The 19,696-nt window shown below is 37.0% G+C and overlaps 2 protein-coding genes across 6 annotated transcripts in view; one reads left to right on the top strand and one right to left on the bottom strand.

Annotated features, from left to right (window-relative positions):
• Window positions 1-15,178, bottom strand: part of ATG2B (autophagy related 2B) — a 44,566-nt gene extending 29,388 nt beyond the window's left edge. For 2 of the 3 annotated variants that reach the window (XM_068682839.1, XM_068682838.1), the window contains exons 1-12: window positions 14,612-15,178; window positions 10,858-11,020; window positions 8,915-9,067; window positions 7,868-7,970; window positions 6,832-6,994; window positions 6,169-6,348; window positions 4,130-4,230; window positions 3,253-3,431; window positions 2,473-2,627; window positions 1,562-1,673; window positions 1,142-1,403; window positions 61-211 (exon numbers count right to left, since the gene is read on the bottom strand). In XM_068682839.1, coding sequence (XP_068538940.1) covers window positions 61-211; window positions 1,142-1,403; window positions 1,562-1,673; window positions 2,473-2,627; window positions 3,253-3,431; window positions 4,130-4,230; window positions 6,169-6,348; window positions 6,832-6,994; window positions 7,868-7,970; window positions 8,915-9,067; window positions 10,858-11,020; window positions 14,612-14,773 — 1,884 coding nt within the window. In that variant the 5' untranslated portion in view covers window positions 14,774-15,178. The remainder of the gene's footprint in view (window positions 1-60; window positions 212-1,141; window positions 1,404-1,561; window positions 1,674-2,472; window positions 2,628-3,252; window positions 3,432-4,129; window positions 4,231-6,168; window positions 6,349-6,831; window positions 6,995-7,867; window positions 7,971-8,914; window positions 9,068-10,857; window positions 11,021-14,611) is intronic. The other variant, XM_068682837.1, reaches the window with a different exon arrangement.
• GSKIP (GSK3B interacting protein) lies at window positions 14,598-18,982 on the top strand. Of its 3 annotated transcripts, none has more exons than XM_068682861.1 (3): window positions 14,598-14,725; window positions 16,184-16,442; window positions 17,081-18,982. In XM_068682861.1, exons 2-3 carry the CDS (start codon window positions 16,185-16,187, stop codon window positions 17,237-17,239), a joined length of 417 nt encoding a protein of 138 aa, XP_068538962.1. In that variant the 5' UTR covers window positions 14,598-14,725; window position 16,184; the 3' UTR covers window positions 17,240-18,982. The 3 variants fall into 3 exon arrangements, with proteins under 3 accessions (XP_068538962.1, XP_068538959.1, XP_068538960.1); XM_068682858.1 differs by lacking the exon at window positions 14,598-14,725 and adding an exon at window positions 15,189-15,339; XM_068682859.1 differs by lacking the exon at window positions 14,598-14,725 and adding an exon at window positions 15,211-15,343.
• The last annotated feature ends 714 nt before the right edge of the window (window positions 18,983-19,696 follow it).

Genomic DNA, 19,696 nt, shown 5'->3' with positions numbered 1-19,696 from the left:
TTTCTTCTGGGGGTACTCACTGCCTTTTTTTTTTTTAATTTAAAAAAAAAAAAAACATACCTCTGTATAGTGAGGCTGAATGGAATGAGAGTCAGTAGAGAAAAGGCATTCCAGTAACTCCATATCCCCAATGGATAAATCAGTACTGAAACTTCGAGAAGCAGACCTTTGTCTCTGTTCATATGACACTTTGATGCCAGTACCTATAAATCTGAATTATGAAAATTATGAATTACAGAAAGTAGCATGAAATAATAAAATTATGAAAAGTCAATCTTTAAACATATAGATGTTAAAAAAAAAAAAGGATCACTACAAGCTTTTTAAAAAAATCGTTAAAACTGACAATTTTTTCTTTAAAAGCTAAAAAGACATTTCTCATTGTAGCTTTAGCAATAAAGATAAAGGATTTCACTTGTCATATGTTCAACAATGGTCAGTGTGGAGAAATTCATGAAGACCACTTCAGACATCTAACTTAAGGTATAATTCACATAAAGATGGAAATCCTTATATAAACAAGGAAAAAGTCAGGTGCCTAAGGAAGTCTAGCTTATATGCACAAGGTAAGAAAACACGTTTACACCCTTAAACATTCTGTATCATACACTGTACTGGGACAGTAAAAATTTCCAGGAAAAAAATTGCTACCTGACTAACTGTAGGGCTGTTGTTAACTTTTTTTTTTTCCCCACATTTCTTATCCCTACTAATACTATACTATTTTGCACTAAGTAAAAACCTAAGAAACAGAAATCCAAACAGAAATTTCCAAACAGAAATCCCTCTATTGCAGTAAAGACGGTACTAAAAATACATCTGTTTCTAAAGAAATATTTTACTTAATGATCCTGATTCTGTAGCTTTCTGCAGTAAACTTTACCTAGATTAACTGATCAATCATAAAAAGGTGCTAGACTTACTTTAGTGTTTATGTTTTTGCTTCTTTTTTTTTGTATTAAAAATACATCTTGGACAACAGGTGTCAAAATACAAGGCTATTTCGAAGTTAACAAACAAGTCCAATGCAATTCAATTAAGTGGCATTTCCAATGGAAATAAACTTCTTTATTTTATTCAAGTTTACTTAAGAGATAAATATATGTACTTAAATTAGATTTATTAATAAGCAAAGTTATACCTAAGGTGATCATGAGAACAAGCTTCTGCAAACACTTCTCGGAAAGACAGAAAATCTTCTGTTGCAAACTTAGCTGGCTCAATCTTTTCTATTCGGGCAAAGAAATCCCGAGCCATTGGTGTCAATGGGTTATGGTTCAGTGAACTTTCAGGTGGGGGTAAAGGGTCAATATGAAGTACAGACACTGAGAAAGTTCCCACTGCCAGTCTAAAAAGAAGCTCAGGTCTGGATTCATCCACAGAAACAGATCTGGATGGAATAGCTGAAATACAAAAGTTTGTCGATATAATTTTTCAGCAATAAAACATTCATAACATGATCTTTCTTTTGATTTTCATTTCTTTTTACCAAGCTGCTCCATTAACAATTTCTTTCCAGAACGATCTGGAGAGTAGAATGTAAGACAGCATTTTTACTTACATGTCCTTCTTAAGGAAGTCTGGTGAACCACATTGGCTGTAAGTGAAGAACCCCTTGGAGGTTGTAGCTCTTGTCTGTTACGGTCAAGAAAGTCACCCCAAGTTGGTTGAAGCTAAAACAAAAATATGCTACATCGTAAGTTTGCTAAATAGATGTTCATATACTTATTTATTAGATAACATATAAACAGTAAGGCAAAGGAACGTGGAGACATGCATAAACAATCAACAGCACGCTATTTCATGGCATTTTAACACTCAACTGTATGATGTAGATATGCTTTAGGCTATGTTTTTTAATTCTATAGTAGTCTTTATCCACGTATTTATAAACCTGGATAAAGCTGCTCTCTCAATGAACATCTATTATCTTGTTTCTCTGTAAAAAGCATACATTCTCCATAGCTTTAATCAAGTAAAACGCTAGGCACCTAATATCTCCATCTTTCCCAGATCTGTTAACAGAGTAATTTTTTGTTCTCTAGGAAATGAATATAATGATTTTGTATTTTCATTGTCATTGCCAGCATAGTCCATGTTAAAACAAGACTCAGATATCAAATAGACAGTTGTGAAAAATCAAAGGGTCTTTCACAGATGACCATTGTTAATTTCTGAGGAATTTCAAAACAAGTACTTTCCATTTCCTGTCCTGGTAGCCAAACAAAAAACACTTTCCAATACAGCTTCCATAGCTGACAAGGAATACTATCAGCACTAAATAACTTCATGCCTCAAGACAGCTCTTAAACAATTTCAGGTCTATACACAGACAGAAGGATGCAAAATTGCGGTAACAGGAAGTGTTGACTAGTAACAGTTCTTGATATTGCAAAGAATATTTATCTAACCGTTTCACAGAAAAAATGTTGATTTCAAAGAGATTTTAAATGCAGTTAATACTATACATACCACCGTAGTGCTCAGCGGAGATCCTGCTGGTGTAGTTGTGTATGTACTAGTCAAAGACAAGTCTAGATCCATAGTAGGAGGGTCTCCAAGAGGTGGAAGAGAGGAAAGGCTGTGAGACATGTCCATGTCAGCCATCGAGAAAAAAACTTCTTCTTCTAGTAAGAAACAAGGATAATAAAGAGTTACTTTCTGAAGTAAAAAACTAACTTTATTTTTAATGGGAATGTATTTTTAAGTTCAGAAATCCAATGGCAAGACAGAATAACCAGCTAAATATATTGTTCACAGAAGCTCCAGGTTCTCCTGACACTAAAACAAGTAGTACATACAGACAGAAATTATAAAAAATTGAAAGAAAAATAAAATGTCAACCACTCTGTTTTTACATTCAAATTGGCATAGTTTCTATAATTTCACACCTTTTTACAAATCAAAGTTTTCATTTTCATATTAAAAAACAGTAAGAATATTTAAACAAATAAAAATATTAGTGCAATGCAACTATTACTTTTCTCAACCATATTTTGAAAAGATACTACAGTTCACATGTATTTACAATGTTGCAAAATAACATAGATTACTGAACACTTTTAATGAAACACTGAATGAAATCCAGCCTAATACTGTAAGTTCATTTTCAGCAGTACAATTAGTAACACTGAATAGTAGTATGTCAAAGTTCTTTTGATACTAAAATTACTAAGACTAAAAGATCAACACTCAATGTATGTAATTTTCACAACAGGTTATTTGCTACACTGCATCATCTTTTATACTTGCCACGACTAGAAGGAGTTCTGGCAGTCTCTGTCTCATAGAAGCTTTGTTCAGATGAGGCTCCTGCAGATAAAGACTCTTTTCTTAAATAACGTTTCAACTCCATCTGGATTCGATACTCATCTTCCTGCTTCATCGGTCGGTTCTTCCTATCTTTATTTGACAATTCTATCCTGCTTAGGCTCTCTAAATTAAGAAGACACAAAACTCACTGTTACTTCCTCACCAGTATCCCAAAGAAAATTAAATTCTGAATCTGAAAATTAACCAATTGTCATTGCTGTGTAGATTTATATGCATGTCTATCTGTAGATGCACACACATCTGTTGTGTATCAGATGTATATGTACGCATTGTTTTGGGGATTTTATGCTTCCAAGATGGATTATTCTCTCTTTAGCATTACTTTCAAGTCTGAAGTGACTGTCTTAAGATCATATATGCAGATATGTTCACATATGGTATCACTGTATATTTCTGGGTCAGCTTTAGAGACTAATGGACACAATCTCTAAATGTCTCTAAAGCATAGGACACAGAACGAACTGGAACGCTTCAACCTAAACCCTCTGGTCAAACAGAAGCTGTAAGAACCAGAAATGTTCTGGCCTGCTGACTTTCCCCAACTTCCATTTCCCAATCTCTAGTCTTTAAAAATATATATATAAAAATAAAAAAATAATTACCTGCATTTTCATTACCAACAATCTGCAACTGAATAAAAATCGCATTATAGTAATACGCAGAGCATTTTGCTAAAAACAGATGAAAATTATTAATCTACCACCACAACATTTTTTCCACTGAAGAAACTTGTTTATCTTACAAATTTTCATTCCCGTCAACCTAAATACACATTTAACATTTACGGAATGCTCACTTGCCTGGTCCTGCAATAGCTGCTACCATGTCCAACAGAAGATGCACCTGCCTTGGTGACATAAACAGATGTACAGAGTCTATCTGTCCATCTACATCCAACTGCAAAAAAAAAAAAAAAGGACAAAAATTAATGAACACAATTTTTCTTGAGAAGTCTTGACTCAAATATTTTGATGATACATTTTGATGCTGTGAAGAATACAGCCATCCCAGCAATACTTTTGTCATCCAACAGCTAGAACTTTTAACAGTGTATTGCTTCTGATCTGTAGCTTGGCAAGATGAACAGACCTGTCTCACTGACTGTTTAGTTGATTAAATTAAATACGGAATCACCTAGCAGGAAAATTCAAGAATACCATTTACATGCTAGTAGTTTTGCTTCTTTAATAATTTTAGAAGCAACCAGAAGTATACATTTAGTTTTTATGTACTAATTACAAAATACTGAAATCAGCTCCTTCTGAAGTAGACCTTGAAAACTGCAAAGGTTCTCTCTAGAATTTCTCTTCAGTGTACAGATTAACAGATTTAAATACTTTATTCCAAAAGAGCAGAATGATTTTAAAAGTCTACTTGTTTTAACATGGTATACCACAGAGTAAGCCACGTATCTTGTGATAACAGCTCAAGCTAAATTTATATTAAGAACTGCTATAGATTTATTTTTCAGTTCCAGAATCCTATATTCATTATATTGGGTGTAGGTGGCAAAGTGTTGGTAGCAGGGTGTGCTGCAGGAATGGCCTCTGTGAGAAGAGGTCACGGGCTGTCCCATGCTGAGCAGGGCTGGTTATAGCCGGCCCGGCACCAGACTCTCCTCAGGACACAGCTGAGCTCATCAGCGAAGCAGGTTTTGACCCCTGCAACAACATATTTAAGAAACAGCAAAATGCTATGTAGGCTGCAAGGAAAAAAAACAGCTATGAGAAACAATCCTGCAACACCCAAGGTTAGAGAAGAAGGACGGGGAGAAGGTGCTCCAGACACTGGAGCCAAGATGCCCTTGCAGCCCATGGAAGAAAACTCTAGTAGAACAGAATTTCCCTGCAATGGTTAATAGATTTTTTAAAAATTGGAGACAAGGGGCATCTATTTATACAAATTTACTCATCTATTCACACCTTTAAAGAAAAGAAAAAAAAAAAAAAAAAGCTTTATTTTCAACTGCTTTGTTTCCTGTATTTTTACGTCAAAGTCAAAATATTATTTTAACTACTAGCATTTAAATATAGCATTATTATGTTATTGCTATAAATTTTAACATAAAAACTCAAAAGTAGAAACATTCACATGTTTAATAGTGCTGCAACCTAAGTAAGAATTTAAGGACTACTTGTAATTCTAGAAGTAATTATATCCATTTACAGTGTTTTTAATCAGCCATTTAAACATTCCATGCATACATAGGCAAAGTTAGTCATAGTGCTACAAGAAAAAAGGATAAATGAATAGCAGCAGGAGTTTCATGAAAACAAAACGATTTCCTCAGGACCTACTGCAATACATAAATTCATTCCATCTCCAAGATGCAAGAACCCTCCTTTAAGAAATTTCAATGCATTTCTTGTACTTCCAAATGTAATTTTAATTAACTGTCCTCCTGCAGTTCCTTCTACTGTTTGCGTTGCACAGAAATAGCAGGAGAATATCTAAGTAGTTAACGTGTTTACTTAAGAAAAAACAAGAGACCCACAAACCCACACTTGACTTACTCTTATTTATAAGTTTAAAAACTGTATAATTGTTAGGGGATTTTTTTTTAAACAGATAACATATCTATATTTTTTTTCTATTTTTTTATATTTATATTTTCCTTTTTTTTTTTTCCTGTATTTTATGATATGTCCTGGGAAGATATCAGATATCCATTGTAAAGATGTTTTATTAGACATACACATTGGTATTGAATGTAGCGAATCTAAAACAAAACCTAAGCCGACCCTTTTGAATGGTGAAAATCTCACCATTTTTATGTACAGTTAAAAAAAGTCCTACATAACCAATAATTTTAAAGACCAGGAAAGCTTGACTAACCTTAGCTCCAGGAAGTACTTCATTTTGCTTTAATGTTAGGCTCAGCTCCATTCTACCAATCAGCTTACTGATCTGTACAGGGTCAGAAGGAGTAATTTCTGGCAAGTTTCTTGTTAATTGCGGATGTGGCTCATAAGTGATTTTTGGGTTCCAGCTAGGTGAAAGCTTTGGCTCAGTTGCCTTAAAATGTTACAGAGATAGGAATTAGAATATATGGCATTTCTTATCATGAGATGTAAACATGCACTTCAGATAAGTTTATCACACAAATGATAATTTCACACAAATATAAATTTGATAGTGGTATTAAAAAAAACACTTATTAATAACCATGAAGAAACAAGGCACATGAAAATCTGAAACATCAGGCCATCACAAAAAAATGGAGCAAATTTCCACAGAATAGCAAGTTATAGAGGACTTCCACACATTAAACTTGCAAACCGATTCCAGTACAATACATCCTGAATTTTACTCAGTAATAAAGTCTCTATTTCCTTCCCCCTTGTCAAAAATCAACAGAAGTGTTTATGAACGTTAGCAAATACAGATGCAAGTAAAAGTTCAATTTCTATATCCTTTAGAATGAATCTAATACATCAGTGTAACAATATATTCTATGCTTCATCACTTTACATTCTTACATAATGCATTTTATTTTACCAGCTGTGTAGCTGAACACACTGGGGAGGACTTTGTTGATGCGGGAAACTCATCCCAGAAGAAAGAGACACCTGAGAGCTGAAGTAACTTGTGAGCAAAAGCTGTGGGCTGATGTACATTAATTCCAGAGCACTCATCAGCAGTTTCATCACAGTACATAGTTCTGGGAGACAAAAGCAAGGAAATAAAGATGGTAGGAGCATGCAAATTTTTACCTTTATTGTGCCATTTAGCCTCTAAGTTTGTACATGCTCTCTCCCTCTTCAGACTATTTACAATGCCGTAGACTGTCCTGAAAGGAGAAACCACCACTCTCTGGGAATGGGTGGAAACCTTCAATTTTCTACAGGACAATTGCAACATGCTTCTAGTGTAAATATATCCTGGTGTATTACCCTAGTACTTATGTCTAATCTGACTGTAAAACGAAGGAGTCTGCCCAACACTGTTTCCACTAGGACATATGTAACTCTTGCTTCAGAATCCTGTTTTTTGGAAAATCTACCATCTAATATTTTTATGTTGTCTACAAGCACTATTTGAAAGTAATATTCAGTGTCAATATTGAATTTGAATATAGAGAATATGTATTCCAGTCCCATAAATTTTTGGTGCAAGTCTCCACATAAGAGAATCTGCAGTGGAAAAATACATCTGACTTTCCATAAATAAATTGTATCAAATATCAAAACAGCATGCTATTTATCCCTTTTGAGTAAGAGGTGGCCTGATTTGCCAGTAATATCAAATGACTTTGGAGCGTCTGAGAGACGGTTTTCATTAATTGTGGTAGTGGTCATTACCTTGTCTTTCGAAAAGTCTAGATCTCTTCTAATTTGATGATTAAATATTGTGCAGTTATAGTTCAGTGGAGAAACTGCTCCCTGGCTCTATAACGGGGCTACTCAAGATCTAGTGTCTAACTGTATATAAAGATGTGTTTATGTTCACATGGTAAAATACTTTGTACAAGATGCAGTAAAAAAATGTCTTGAAAAAAATATAACTACAGATAGATTTTTCTAAAAGTCTTTACCTTTCAATTCGAATTTCAAGTGCAGTTCCACTTTTAGAGTTTTCTGGCACATGTTCAACTCGCAAAACAGTATCTAAAAAGGTAACTTTCACTCTTCGTAGAACTTAAATGAGAAAATTAAAAGACAGCAAGCACTTAAGTCACTTTACTCAGTAACAACTTTTATAAACCAAATGAAAGGCCATTTTAAATTGGCAAAGTTCTCAATATTTATTTCAGTGAAAACAAATTGCCATTAAGTTTAATAAAGTAACAAGATCTCAAGTGACAATATGAAGTACTACTAAATGTCTAATACGTACAATCACACCATGAAATGGACTATAATGGACTTGAGCAAACAGCGACTCAAACCAAGTTGTTCTATGGCTCAACGTGGATGACCCTTAAAACATCTGCTGCATTGCACACCATGACTCCACTCCTAAACATTGCTATAAGCACCATGGGTCTTTATCTGTATACTTCTATTTCTAGATCTGATTTTAAATGTTTCCCTTAGCTCAGACATTCCAGCACAAGGCTCTCCATTCCATCACATGGTCATAAACACTTATTTTCTTCCACTTCAACAACAGCAACCATAGTTTCTAAAGTATATCTAGCAACATGGTGTGATCGTTGACATACACATCCTAACAAGTCAGCTTTGTGTAAAATGAGTTGAAAAAACATTTTGATTTTCTTCAAAAGCATCAACACTTAGAACAGTAAGTTTGCATGATGTACTAAAACTGGTACCTCCGCAAGTAAGGCACCTCACCAATCATTCACGCACAGATTTACCTCAATTGTTCTGGTGTAAACAATGGCCAATTTGGCCCTGAAGAAGGGCTCATTCTGTCCACTGAAGTATGCATACACACATTTTTAAGCATATTCCCCCCACACACACCTTGAATACAGGAGCTATTGTCCTGTCTGTCTGTTTACAAGTATAAAGTAAAGATTTGTGAGGAAAGTTAGGGCAAACAAGATTCTATTTTGCAGAACTGACATACAACAAAAACTGTGATGTTCACTCAGACCTCAATAATGAATTCATACCTGTTTCAATAGTTTCTGCAAATTTCTCAAGTCCTTCAAAAGGTTGGGATCCTTCTCCTTGTTCATCTGTCAATTTTTGGCTAAGACACTCTTTTGCAAGCTGCATACTACTGGTCATAAAACTTGACCAATACATAGGTTCAGACCCCGATGCTGTAAAGTAAGAGAAGTCTTAATAAATTTGTCTGTGAACATTTTGAAACAATGAAGACAAATTGAAATAAGTAATACGTTTTGGACAACAATAAAATAGTTTCAACAACTTGGTAACAAGTCATACCTAAAAACAAATTTAGTCATGATCTGTCTTTATGAGATACGCTACTTTTAAATTACTTTAATCTGTTTAAACTGCACTGGTGAGATTCTGGTATTTGAAAGGATGAAAGCACTATTCAAATTAACCAATCTTCAGCATTGCTTTAAGTAAATAATTTCACTCTAAAGTTTATTACACTGGTATGATTTTGCAGGCATAATCAGCAAAATGAAATAAGAGAAATAACTTTGTTTTTAAGAATTATTTTTGGGTTTCCTATTCCATTTGAAACACATTCTAGATGATGGAAGACTTAACAAGGTTTAAAATGTTATCTTAGCATGTTAATTTAAACATGTTTAAATGTCTAATGCAGACCTGACCTAGTAACTATAAAATCATAAAACAGCATTCCAAGAGCACAGCATGTGTTAAACTGAACAAGGTTTTTTTAGCAGATAGATTAACTTAATTGAAACTCTATCAGCTCACACCAAGCCTTTTGTGAGCAAACACTATAAATCTAGGTTAGAAAAGGTAATAAACTTCAAACATAACACTCTAGTACAGGAAACAAACAGTACAACAAGCACAAATGCAAACATGTTAAATGGACAAAACATTCCAGTTTAGCAAACAAATAAAACCAGCACTGTTGATCAAATAGAAATAAATGAATGAAAGTGAACAAATACACCTTTCTCCTTATACTACCATTCTTTCAAAGAAATAATCTTAACTGGGAAAGTAAGACTGCTCAAAATTTAGTTCCAGTCAAACAAACAAGAATGAAATGGAGAAAATGTGTTACTTAAAGTAATCTGTGAAAGATGAAGAATAGATTTATGCATTTTTCCATTTATGAAAAGAAATATAGAATAATCAAGGAAAAAATATTGGAAGAAAATATTTTCTTCCATCTTCTTTACACTATAAAAAGGAAAACAAATTAAAATACTTCAAACATTCATGCTTTAATTTCCACAAATTAAAAATGCACAGGGATGTCCCACACATGCTATAATAATAAGTGTTAACAGATTTTCTGGGAGTTTCAGAGTCACTAAAAATTTATCACCAGAATAATCAAAACTAGATCATCTAGATTTGTATGGATACAGACAAACCAGAAGAGCTCAAACAATACTCTCAGAATTATAACCAAAGCTAATAAGTATTTACAGTAATTATTTCAGACTGTGATAGCAATTAAAATGTATCCGTTATCCAAATATACACACTAAATGCAGATTCTGCTATGAAGTTGCTGAAGAAAGCCAGTACCTCACTGAACCCCCTGCTCAGAGTCTCACACTGTTGTGTTCTTCTCCTGCCACGTAACAGCCAAGGTCCACATCTACTGATGTTGACTAACAGCACTTGGCACACAATAACCAAAAAAAATAGCTAACAGAAACTCCCTACCATGCTGCACTGTTTCATTTCAATATGCCTGAAGCTGTTTGGAAGAAAAGATACATCAGTATTATAAACATTGTAAGTTATTTAATAGAACAACCAATTAGGAAACACTTGACAGTTTCTTTACAACATTCCCTATTGTTAATGTATGTAAATTAAAATGACACTTTAAATAATGCTAAGAACTGACTAAAGCAGGTGCAGCCTTTTTCCTCTGAAAAACTGTGAAGTCTCCTTTTCAAAAATGAAAAAACAAGCCTACCAAGCCTTGGTCTTGGCCTGAAGACCATCTCTAATCCTTTTACTTCCAACGCACAGTTATCCTGTAGCAACGATCCCCATGGAACAGATAAAGAAATTGACTGGATAAAACCATCTGTGACTTCCAGAGGTGCATCTGCAGACTCCAGGATCTCATTAAGACACTAGAAGAGAATCAAGAAAAAAAAAATCAGCATAATAACAACAATAATGCATATATATGCATGTGTATATGTGTATATATGCACACATACACTGTATGTAAGAAAACATTGATCTATTAGAAAAGGAATTAGAGAAACAATAAACCAGCTGTTTCCAAGTATTTTGATTCCATCATAATTTGTTTCCATTCACTACTGAGCTTTCAACATAATACGGTTTTATCTGTGGCTAGCTACATAACCTGTATTTTTATACCACATCAACAAATTCTGCTATCCTACTGTTATAAATACCACAATACTGATACAGGTTCATCCGTTCTTTTTCTACCAATACTGGAAGACCAATTTCTATCAATATTAAGACTAAAAACACGGTAAGTACCTAGTTTCTGTGGCAAGCCTATTTCACAAGACAAATTTTAATGTAACACTCATTTGACCCTTCCCTGCAACAATGGAACAACACAACCAAGTAATCATCTCTTGCTTCATACCATACTTGCCATTTCTAAATTAGATTTTATTGTGTTCAAAGTCATGTTCAACACTAATTTAAAATTACAAAAATTGAAACTCAGTTGACAATCCAATATTCAACAGAAACTGTTTCATTAATGGAGTCCTTTACAATGACTTTATAAACAAAACTCCAGTCAATCAAGTTCCTGTAGGTATCACAAAGAGTGAAATCGATGACAGAAATGGAAGTCAGCTCTGAAGCAGTAATTAAGGATTTAGAAGTTTTCTGTAATCCTCAGAAAGGTCTTTTTGCACCATAGTGATTTCATTACAACTACAGAGTCCAAAAGAGCCCTTTTTCAAACCAAACACATTTTTTCCATCTATATAAAGAGAGCAGCCCCATTTGCACTAATTCAAATGTTCAATAATTCCAATTTTCACTAAATAAGAACTATCTAGGCTGCTATAATAAAATAAACACAATCTAACTCTCACATCAAACTTGGTAAGTGTAACTTTCTGCTGTACCCAAGACCCTACTGAAGATTGCGGCTGTAGTATTAGGAAACAGCATTCTACAGACAAACGTGTGGTTTCAACCTTCCTATCTTGAACACAAACTTTGATTTTACCTCAAAAAAGTATAAATTCAATATGTTAAAAAGATAAGGAATTAAAGGATGCTTTCAGTTTTTATTTATTTTTAAAATGCTGTTCTATCATCTCTATAGGATGATTTAAAACTAAAATGAACAAAAACTTCGGAAAATGAGATTTTTTTCATTCATAAGTCTCCAGTTGTAATTGTCACTTTGTGTTAACTTGTTCTATACTCTTGGTAAATTTGCTTTTAGAATTTTGTCTACTTATATGCTTTCCTAGTTCCTGTTCCAAAGTCCACTCAAGCAGTAGAAAAAGACACCAACTTAAAAACAGAACTTGAAACAGTTCTGTCAGGAAAGTTGTTAATAATCAAACAATGAAGATTCAAAGACATTAAAATGTTATTTTGAATTAAATGTAACATTTATAGATGTGGCAGTAGCATAAGATAAAGCAAGAAGTAATTATTTGGTATGAAAAAAGAATCAGTGTGATTTTCAAATCAGGTTAAATTACTTGAACCTTTACAAATTAATTTGCTATAAAAGGAAGTAAGCTAGTTATTAAAATCAATTTTGAATAAATCTGACCTCAAAACTTTTTGCTAGCAAGATACACTACAACAAAAATTATTAAATACATTCCTTATTACTTTGAAATAGAAATTTACCATCTAAAAGACAAGAAAAATCAGGCATTTTTATACCTGTTGTGCCTAGAAAGCACTAATTAGAGCATTCTAAGCAAAATTTTAAAACTGAAGCACAGCCTTCACATCAGGACTTTTTCTCATGTTTGACTGGAAGTATGCAGCTGGAATCACAGCAATACTACCTGCTAAAATACTATTCATTTAATGTGCACTAACATTCAACCACAAATAACATGGGACACATTCTGATTTTTCTCAACAGTCCAGGCAGCAAGGGTGTTACAGCAATAGCCCCATGTATTTCTATCTGTAGAAATTGTAAACGCATGTACATCTTACTGCATATTAAGATGAATAAATGTATCCACAAAAATGGATGAGATAATATGCAAAACTACAGTCATCCTGGTGATTCGCAGAGAACAAGCTTACAACAACTAGAGAAAAAAAAGGGGCTGTAGTACTTCCGTGACATCTGTTTTGCAATCTGTCATACACAAGAGTCACGTGCAGAGAACCTCAAACTTGTCATTCATTGTTTACAAGTCAGAAAGAAAAATGTTGATCTACAAATGGGAAAGATAACCTAAGCCTTAGTGTACAGACACTTAATCATTCTGTATCCATAATTAAGTATTCATTTACTATTGTCTATAACTGCCTCTATTTCAAAATATTTGTATTTCAAATAATGTCAGTTTGACTAGTGAGGACTGCCGTGACACCCACTAGAGGGCATAACAACTCAAAGCCTAACAGCCTTACTGCCAGCCACAGAAAACAAGATGTGGACAACACTGAAAAGGAAGAAAACAACTCCCAACACTAAAACCCTGGTAATTTTGAGCATTTCTACAAATGTCTGTCCCCTGCCACTTTCCAACATACTTGTACATAAACAACAGGAAAATCATTATCTGAAAATATCATTCACAAGCATTTTAAAATGAACCCAGAGCACAGTATTGTAAAAACGTGTTTTGTCAGTAGCTTGTGAAGCATTAAGCCTGCATAGTTAATCATCCATGCTACCTTTAAAGTCAGTGACTGACACACAGAAGCACTTAAAGCTCCTCATGACACTCATTTGACTGGCAGGTGGAATGCAGTGCCATTGGTAATTAACCCAAGAAACTTTACAAGACACTACATGGACACAGACTTCTGAGTAACTACAGTAGGGTACAAGTGTTTGTATGTGTACAGACACATACATACGTATATATAAATACATACAGAACAGGGCTGGAAAAAACTTCTGTTGGTTCAAAGCAACACAGCCCACCTGCTAACTCAGCTAAAAACAGCTTCCCATTTCTTGTCAACACATACTGTCATCATTTCCAAGCCTAGGCTGTGGGGATCCCTAAAAACAGTCCCTGAAGTCCAGCACAACACTGCCAGAAAGAACTAAGGGCCTCCCTGCTGAAGACAAAGCAGAGATAGAAGAGGGATCACTATGTGTTTTTATCGTCTCTAGCAGTAGTCAGTAAACAGGATTCTCAGGAACTACAGCAACAATTTCCAGTGGCCTGGGCAGCACTGGCTCCTTCTCCCTGAGAAGTCAGCAGCTCCTGCCTTCTTTCACTTAAACTCAGAACACCTCTTTTCTCATCCATAATCAAAACCAAACAACAAAACCAAGCCATGGCCGGAAAAATATATCCGTAATAAATGCCCAGATTATTTTTTTTTCCAAGTGTTCGCACATCAGAGGAGAGTTCCCTGGATGAGACGCTAATTATGGCTCTAACTTTTTACATAAGGAGGCCGGGTACTGAAAACGAAGTGGGTGGCAGCCGGGGGCAGGCGATCAGCTGGTCCCTCAGCCGCAGCAGGAGCCGAGGGGGCGAAGCGCCGGCGTCTCTTACCCACTTATCCAGGGGGACCTGCGTCAGGGAGCCGGTGCCCTGGTAGAGATCCAGGCTGAGCTGCTCCAGGCTGAGCTTCTCCTGCAAGAAGTGGCCCAGGTACCTCTGCAGCAGGTACCTGCAGGCCCTCTTCTTGATGGACTCCGAGAAAGGCCACGGCATGGCGGCGGCGCGCTGGGGGCCGGGCAGCGGGACGGGGCGGCCGGATACAGAGAAGGGGGCGAGCGGCAGCCGCCGGGCCCGGCCTCGCCCCTCAGCGCTGGTTCCCGCCGGGGCTCCCCGCGGCCAGGCACGGCCGGAGGGGCGGCACCGCCTGCCCTCAGGCAGGTAGCTCCATCCTCACGCCGCCGCCGCCATCTTCTCGGCGCCCCGCGAGCGGCGCAGGGGGGGACGGCGGCGCCGCGGGGTGCGGCGAGGGAAAGGGCTGGGGGGGCGCCCCCTGTCAGCTCTCCGCTGCGTGCCGAGCCGGGCCGTGCCGGGCCGAGCCAGGCCGGTGCGGGCTGTTTGTTTGTCGCCTTCCTTCCCGCTTCGCCCCCCCCCCCCGCTCCGCCGAGCGCTGTGCCCGGCCCCCTGACGTCCGCGAGGAAATGGCGTCCCCGGCGGAGGAGGCGGGGGCGGAAGCGGCCGCGGGAGGCGGTGGAGCCGGGGCCGGGGCCGGCTCTGGCTCTGCGGGGAGCGGCCCCGGGGCGAGCGGGGCGAGCGCTCTTCGGTGCCGGGCGCCCGCGCCGGTAGGTGGGTGGGTGAGTGGACGGACTGCTGGGGTCGGCTCCCCGCTCCTCTCCGTGCGACGCGAGTTTGCCCTGAGCGGCCTTCCCTCGGAGCCGCCGGGCTTCGGGGGCTGCCTAAGCCTGGGCTGGGGCCGCGTGCGGGCGCCGGGTGGGTTTGTGAGGCAGCGACGGAGGTGGCGGGGTGCTGCGAGGGGCTTGCTCCTGCCGGGGCTGCGCTGCAGGGCTCGGGCAGGTTCCCCGGGGTGTGGGGTAGCGCCGGGGCCGGCGCTTTGTGGTCGCAGGCCGGCTGTGTGTGTCGTACTGGCTTTTACTGCGTAAAAACCAAGCAAGGGGATGGCTGTTTAGTGCAGCTAAACAAAAACCTTGTTTTTAATCTGTCCTCATAACCTCTGATAACCCATTTGGTTCACAGACGCTTGGAAATCTGTATTAAATTCATCAATAACGATGGTGAATTATTCACTAATAGACTACGTTCACCAATTTTCAGCAGCTGTTAATTGCAGTTTTTGCTGGCATCACTTGGTTTCCTTAGTGCATTCTGGATCAGCAAAGTGCAGAGCTAGTTGCTGCTGAATCATAACAGAGCCTTACACAACTCGCTGCCAATTGCCTGTCTGTGAAGCAGCAGCTCCTGTGGTAGCTCCTGGGTGCTGGCAGGAACAAAACAGCAAGGTTTGGAGTTCGCTGGGCTGTCCCTAGTTGCCGAATTCACTGAGTCTCCTCTTTTACTTTTTCGGGCAGTGGTAAATATGCCTGCTTAAGATGCTCCTTTAGTTTTGTGTTATTAATGACATATGTTGAGTGTAGCGGTATAATCTAAAATGCATGTTTCCATATGCAGAATGGAGACTGACTGCAAACCTATGGAGTCTCCCAGTAATACAGGATTTGAAGAGGATTCTGATTATACAGACTTTGAAGGAACAGATGTGAAAGATATGAGACTAGAAGCCGAAGCTGTTGTGAATGATGTTCTTTTTGCTGTCAGCAATATGTTTGTCTCAAAAACCCTTCCATGTGCAGAGGATGTGGCGTATATCAATGTGGAAACCAGGGAAAGGAACAGGTACTGCCTGGAGCTCACTGAAGCAGGACTCAGGGTAAACTAATTTGTTTATAATTTCTTATGCCTCTTTGTTTTGAGTAATGATCTTGTTCAAAATGTGCCTAGAAAGATACTTCAGTGGTATCAAAATAACACACACATTTATCTTGTACTTTTATGAAAGCCTGTTCTACATGTTTCCCTAGAAAGGGGAACTTTAGTTACTTCAAACAAAACGAGAAGAGAACTTGATGGAAAAACAGGCATTTTTGTATAGACATCTGCAAAATGATGAAGACTGAAGTAGCCAATGGACATATTTATTATAGGCGTTAACACTCTGGGTTTCTCAGGTACCCAGATAAATCATTAACACAATATGTATACAACTCCATTTTCTACCATTTATAGTGTTTATGAGAATCTTACATAGATGTAAGACTTCTTTTCAAAGGTGACAATGACAGTTTTTACTAATATTCTGAGTTTTGGAAGAAAGTATTTGAAACAGTCTAAATACTGTATTACCGGTAAGCCCCGCAGTAGAAAGCACAGACTGCAATTTAAATCAAGTATCTTCTTTGCATATTACTGTGCGGCCTGACTGGAAAACTTAAACTTTGTGGTATCTATTTCCCATTGCAAGGTGATCCTAATCACAAAAAAAATTAACCAATGATTTCTTTGTTACAGATAGTAGCTTACGATTTTGATCAGACTGATGACAGTTTGCAGACACCGTACCATGAAACTGTCTACTCCTTATTGGACTCTCTCAGCCCTGCATATCGAGAGGTGTTTGGAAATGCATTACTACAAAGACTAGAAGCTTTGAAGAAAGATCAGTCGTGATTTACCCTGAAGTGAAGAATATCTAATATTAGAAGGAATTCTTAGTATGAGGCACTGCAATCTTTCTTACAAACACAGCCACAAACATCTTAAGCTCAATTTCTTGCATTAACATCTGCTACATACTAGTACTGATCTATAGCATTTTGCTTCAGAGGATTTGTGCATATCACAGTGCTATTGCTAAACTGTAAAACTACTAAACTTATTTTTTCTTCTTGCTGAAGGTGAGCAAATAACTTGCTTCTCACAACATTTAAAAAAAAATTGTTCTCTTCAAAATGTTACTATCCAAAACTCTTGAAAATACGTAGAGACTGAATATTACAGAGGCAAGTAGTAATCTTTTTTTTTTGGCGTATGCTTACTGATCATTGTCATATATGCTTTTTAAAATAGAAGTTAACTGTCTAATTAACATCTAGTAATTGAAATTGATTGGGTAGAACAGGCAATTAGTTTAAAACAGATCTTTTTTGCATAGAATAGAATTTCAGCTTGATTTGCTGTGCATAAATCTGAAAATTCTAAGCTTCAGTAGCAAGAAAGATGACTTTTGAACACTTGAGTGTTGATTATATAATAACAGCACCTGAGTTAAAAGGAAAGCTCAGTATTGTTTGATCTTGTCCGTGTCTGTGGCAACCAACACGCTCCAAAGAGTGAATTAGATGTACTGCTACTATATGAATGTATTGTCTGAATTGCAAATGAGCTAAGCACAGAAGTAAATTCAGATGTAACAGGCTACATTCCCTAAAGATGATGTTATATATGATATATATGTATGTATGCTATATTGTAACCAATTGGGAGGTTTGAAAGACATTTTAGCCTGTTTACTGTTCTGAATGTCTGTTTACATGATGTACAGGATATACCCAAGAGTATTTTTGCTTCAGCCTTTACTTTCTATAATACAGTACTTTGGTACTCCTGTTTTTCAACTTTTCTCCCTCAATTGTACAGCATCCTCTCCTAATGAATAATGAGTAAGCACTGTAATGTTACTTGCATTGTATTGGTTTGAAACCAAAGGTTGTATGAAATTTGCTAAGGCTAATACAAGCTGGAAGGTGTAACTTGTATTTTCTACTTTAAAAATGATATAAATCTCTTTATAAATCTATTGTATTGCTGTAACTTTTCAAGTACGTATTGAATGGTAGACTTTTTTTAAAAAGATACTGTTGGCTAGAAATACTAGAACTTCTAATCTAGCATTTTGTGACCGTCATACTTTTTGTATTCTTGTATTACTCAGTATTTGTGCATCTTAATTTATTCTGCCATGTTTAGGTGCTAAGTATATGCAGTAGCTTTCTTGGAGTCACACTTAACGAAGACATCAGTTCCAGTGATTTCAGTAGACCTATATTGGCTTACACCTGCTGAAGAATAATCTAATTAGAGAGGCCGCATAGAGCTTTTATAATAGCTTTGGGGTAGTGATGTTATAACTATGACTGATGAGACAACTGCAGTCAGTGCTTCTGTTTTCTAGAGCTTGATTTCTTTATCTTGTTAGGTTGGCACTTGGGATGTTAATCCTGTGCTCCAGGGTATGAATCTATGCTCTAAAAATTGTTCATAGGCTCTCTTTTGCACACAGGTCTGTGGCACGTGGTTAGTCCTCTGTGAGGAGAATGTACTTTACCGAATTTATATTTGAATATTTTCCCTTGCAATTAATTTACTTGTTCTGTTTAAACGACTAAAGCATTAAACAAATGCACACACCAATGTGTTGTAGCTTTCTTGGGGGGGGGGGGAGAGGGGATGTGAACAACCAAAGTTATTCTTTCCTTAAACACTTAACAATCTAATATTTAAGAACTATTTCCAAAATACGTCTGGCTGCAAGCTTGTATCCACTGAACCTGTCATGAAAAGATATGGTAGGTGACTGTAGAGGGACTTGGAAAGGAAGCATGACAAATACAAGTGGAAAAAAATGACAAAGATAATGTTACATTGCCAAGAACCTTTTCATAGACATATTTAAAATGCTTTGTCATTTCAAGTGCTTATTATAAACCTAAGCTGAGAAATACTTCTAAAACATATGGTTTGTAGGTGTTACCAGAATAAATTTATATTATTTCTTGTACTGAACTATTAACTTCAAAAGGGGAGAGCTATGTTAATCCACAATTTCTTATTCTGGGTTTATGAATAACGCGCTCTCTGGTCCTTATACTTAGAATTGTTGCTTGAAGGGAGCTTATTTGAAGCACTCACAGTGAACAATTTTAATAGGTCTTAGACCAGTTCATTGTCATTTTTTGAAACTGAATAAATGCTGCTCGGCCTAGTGCACCTTTCCAGAACATTTAAGATTATGCGTTATCACTGGAAGAACGATCATTGAAAGGTAGTGTTGGTTACTAACAAATTGCTAGTGATTAATTACCTAAAAAGCCTCAAAGGCTGCTTACTGTCCAAAGGATGTCTAAT

This window comes from Anas acuta, chromosome 5 (assembly GCF_963932015.1).
Source record: "Anas acuta chromosome 5, bAnaAcu1.1, whole genome shotgun sequence".
In the NCBI taxonomy this organism is placed as follows: Eukaryota; Metazoa; Chordata; class Aves; order Anseriformes; family Anatidae; genus Anas; species Anas acuta.
Note: the sequence above shows the minus strand (reverse complement) of the source record. Positions and strands in the feature narration are given on the sequence as shown.

Coding starts and splice junctions, on each gene's coding strand:
- GSKIP (XM_068682861.1), top strand. CDS start 16,185: ATGGAGACTGACTGCAAACCTATGGAGTCTCCCAGTAATACAGGATTT. Junction 16,443..17,080: donor TCACTGAAGCAGGACTCAGG/GTAAACTAATTT, acceptor TCTTTGTTACAG/ATAGTAGCTTACGATTTTGA.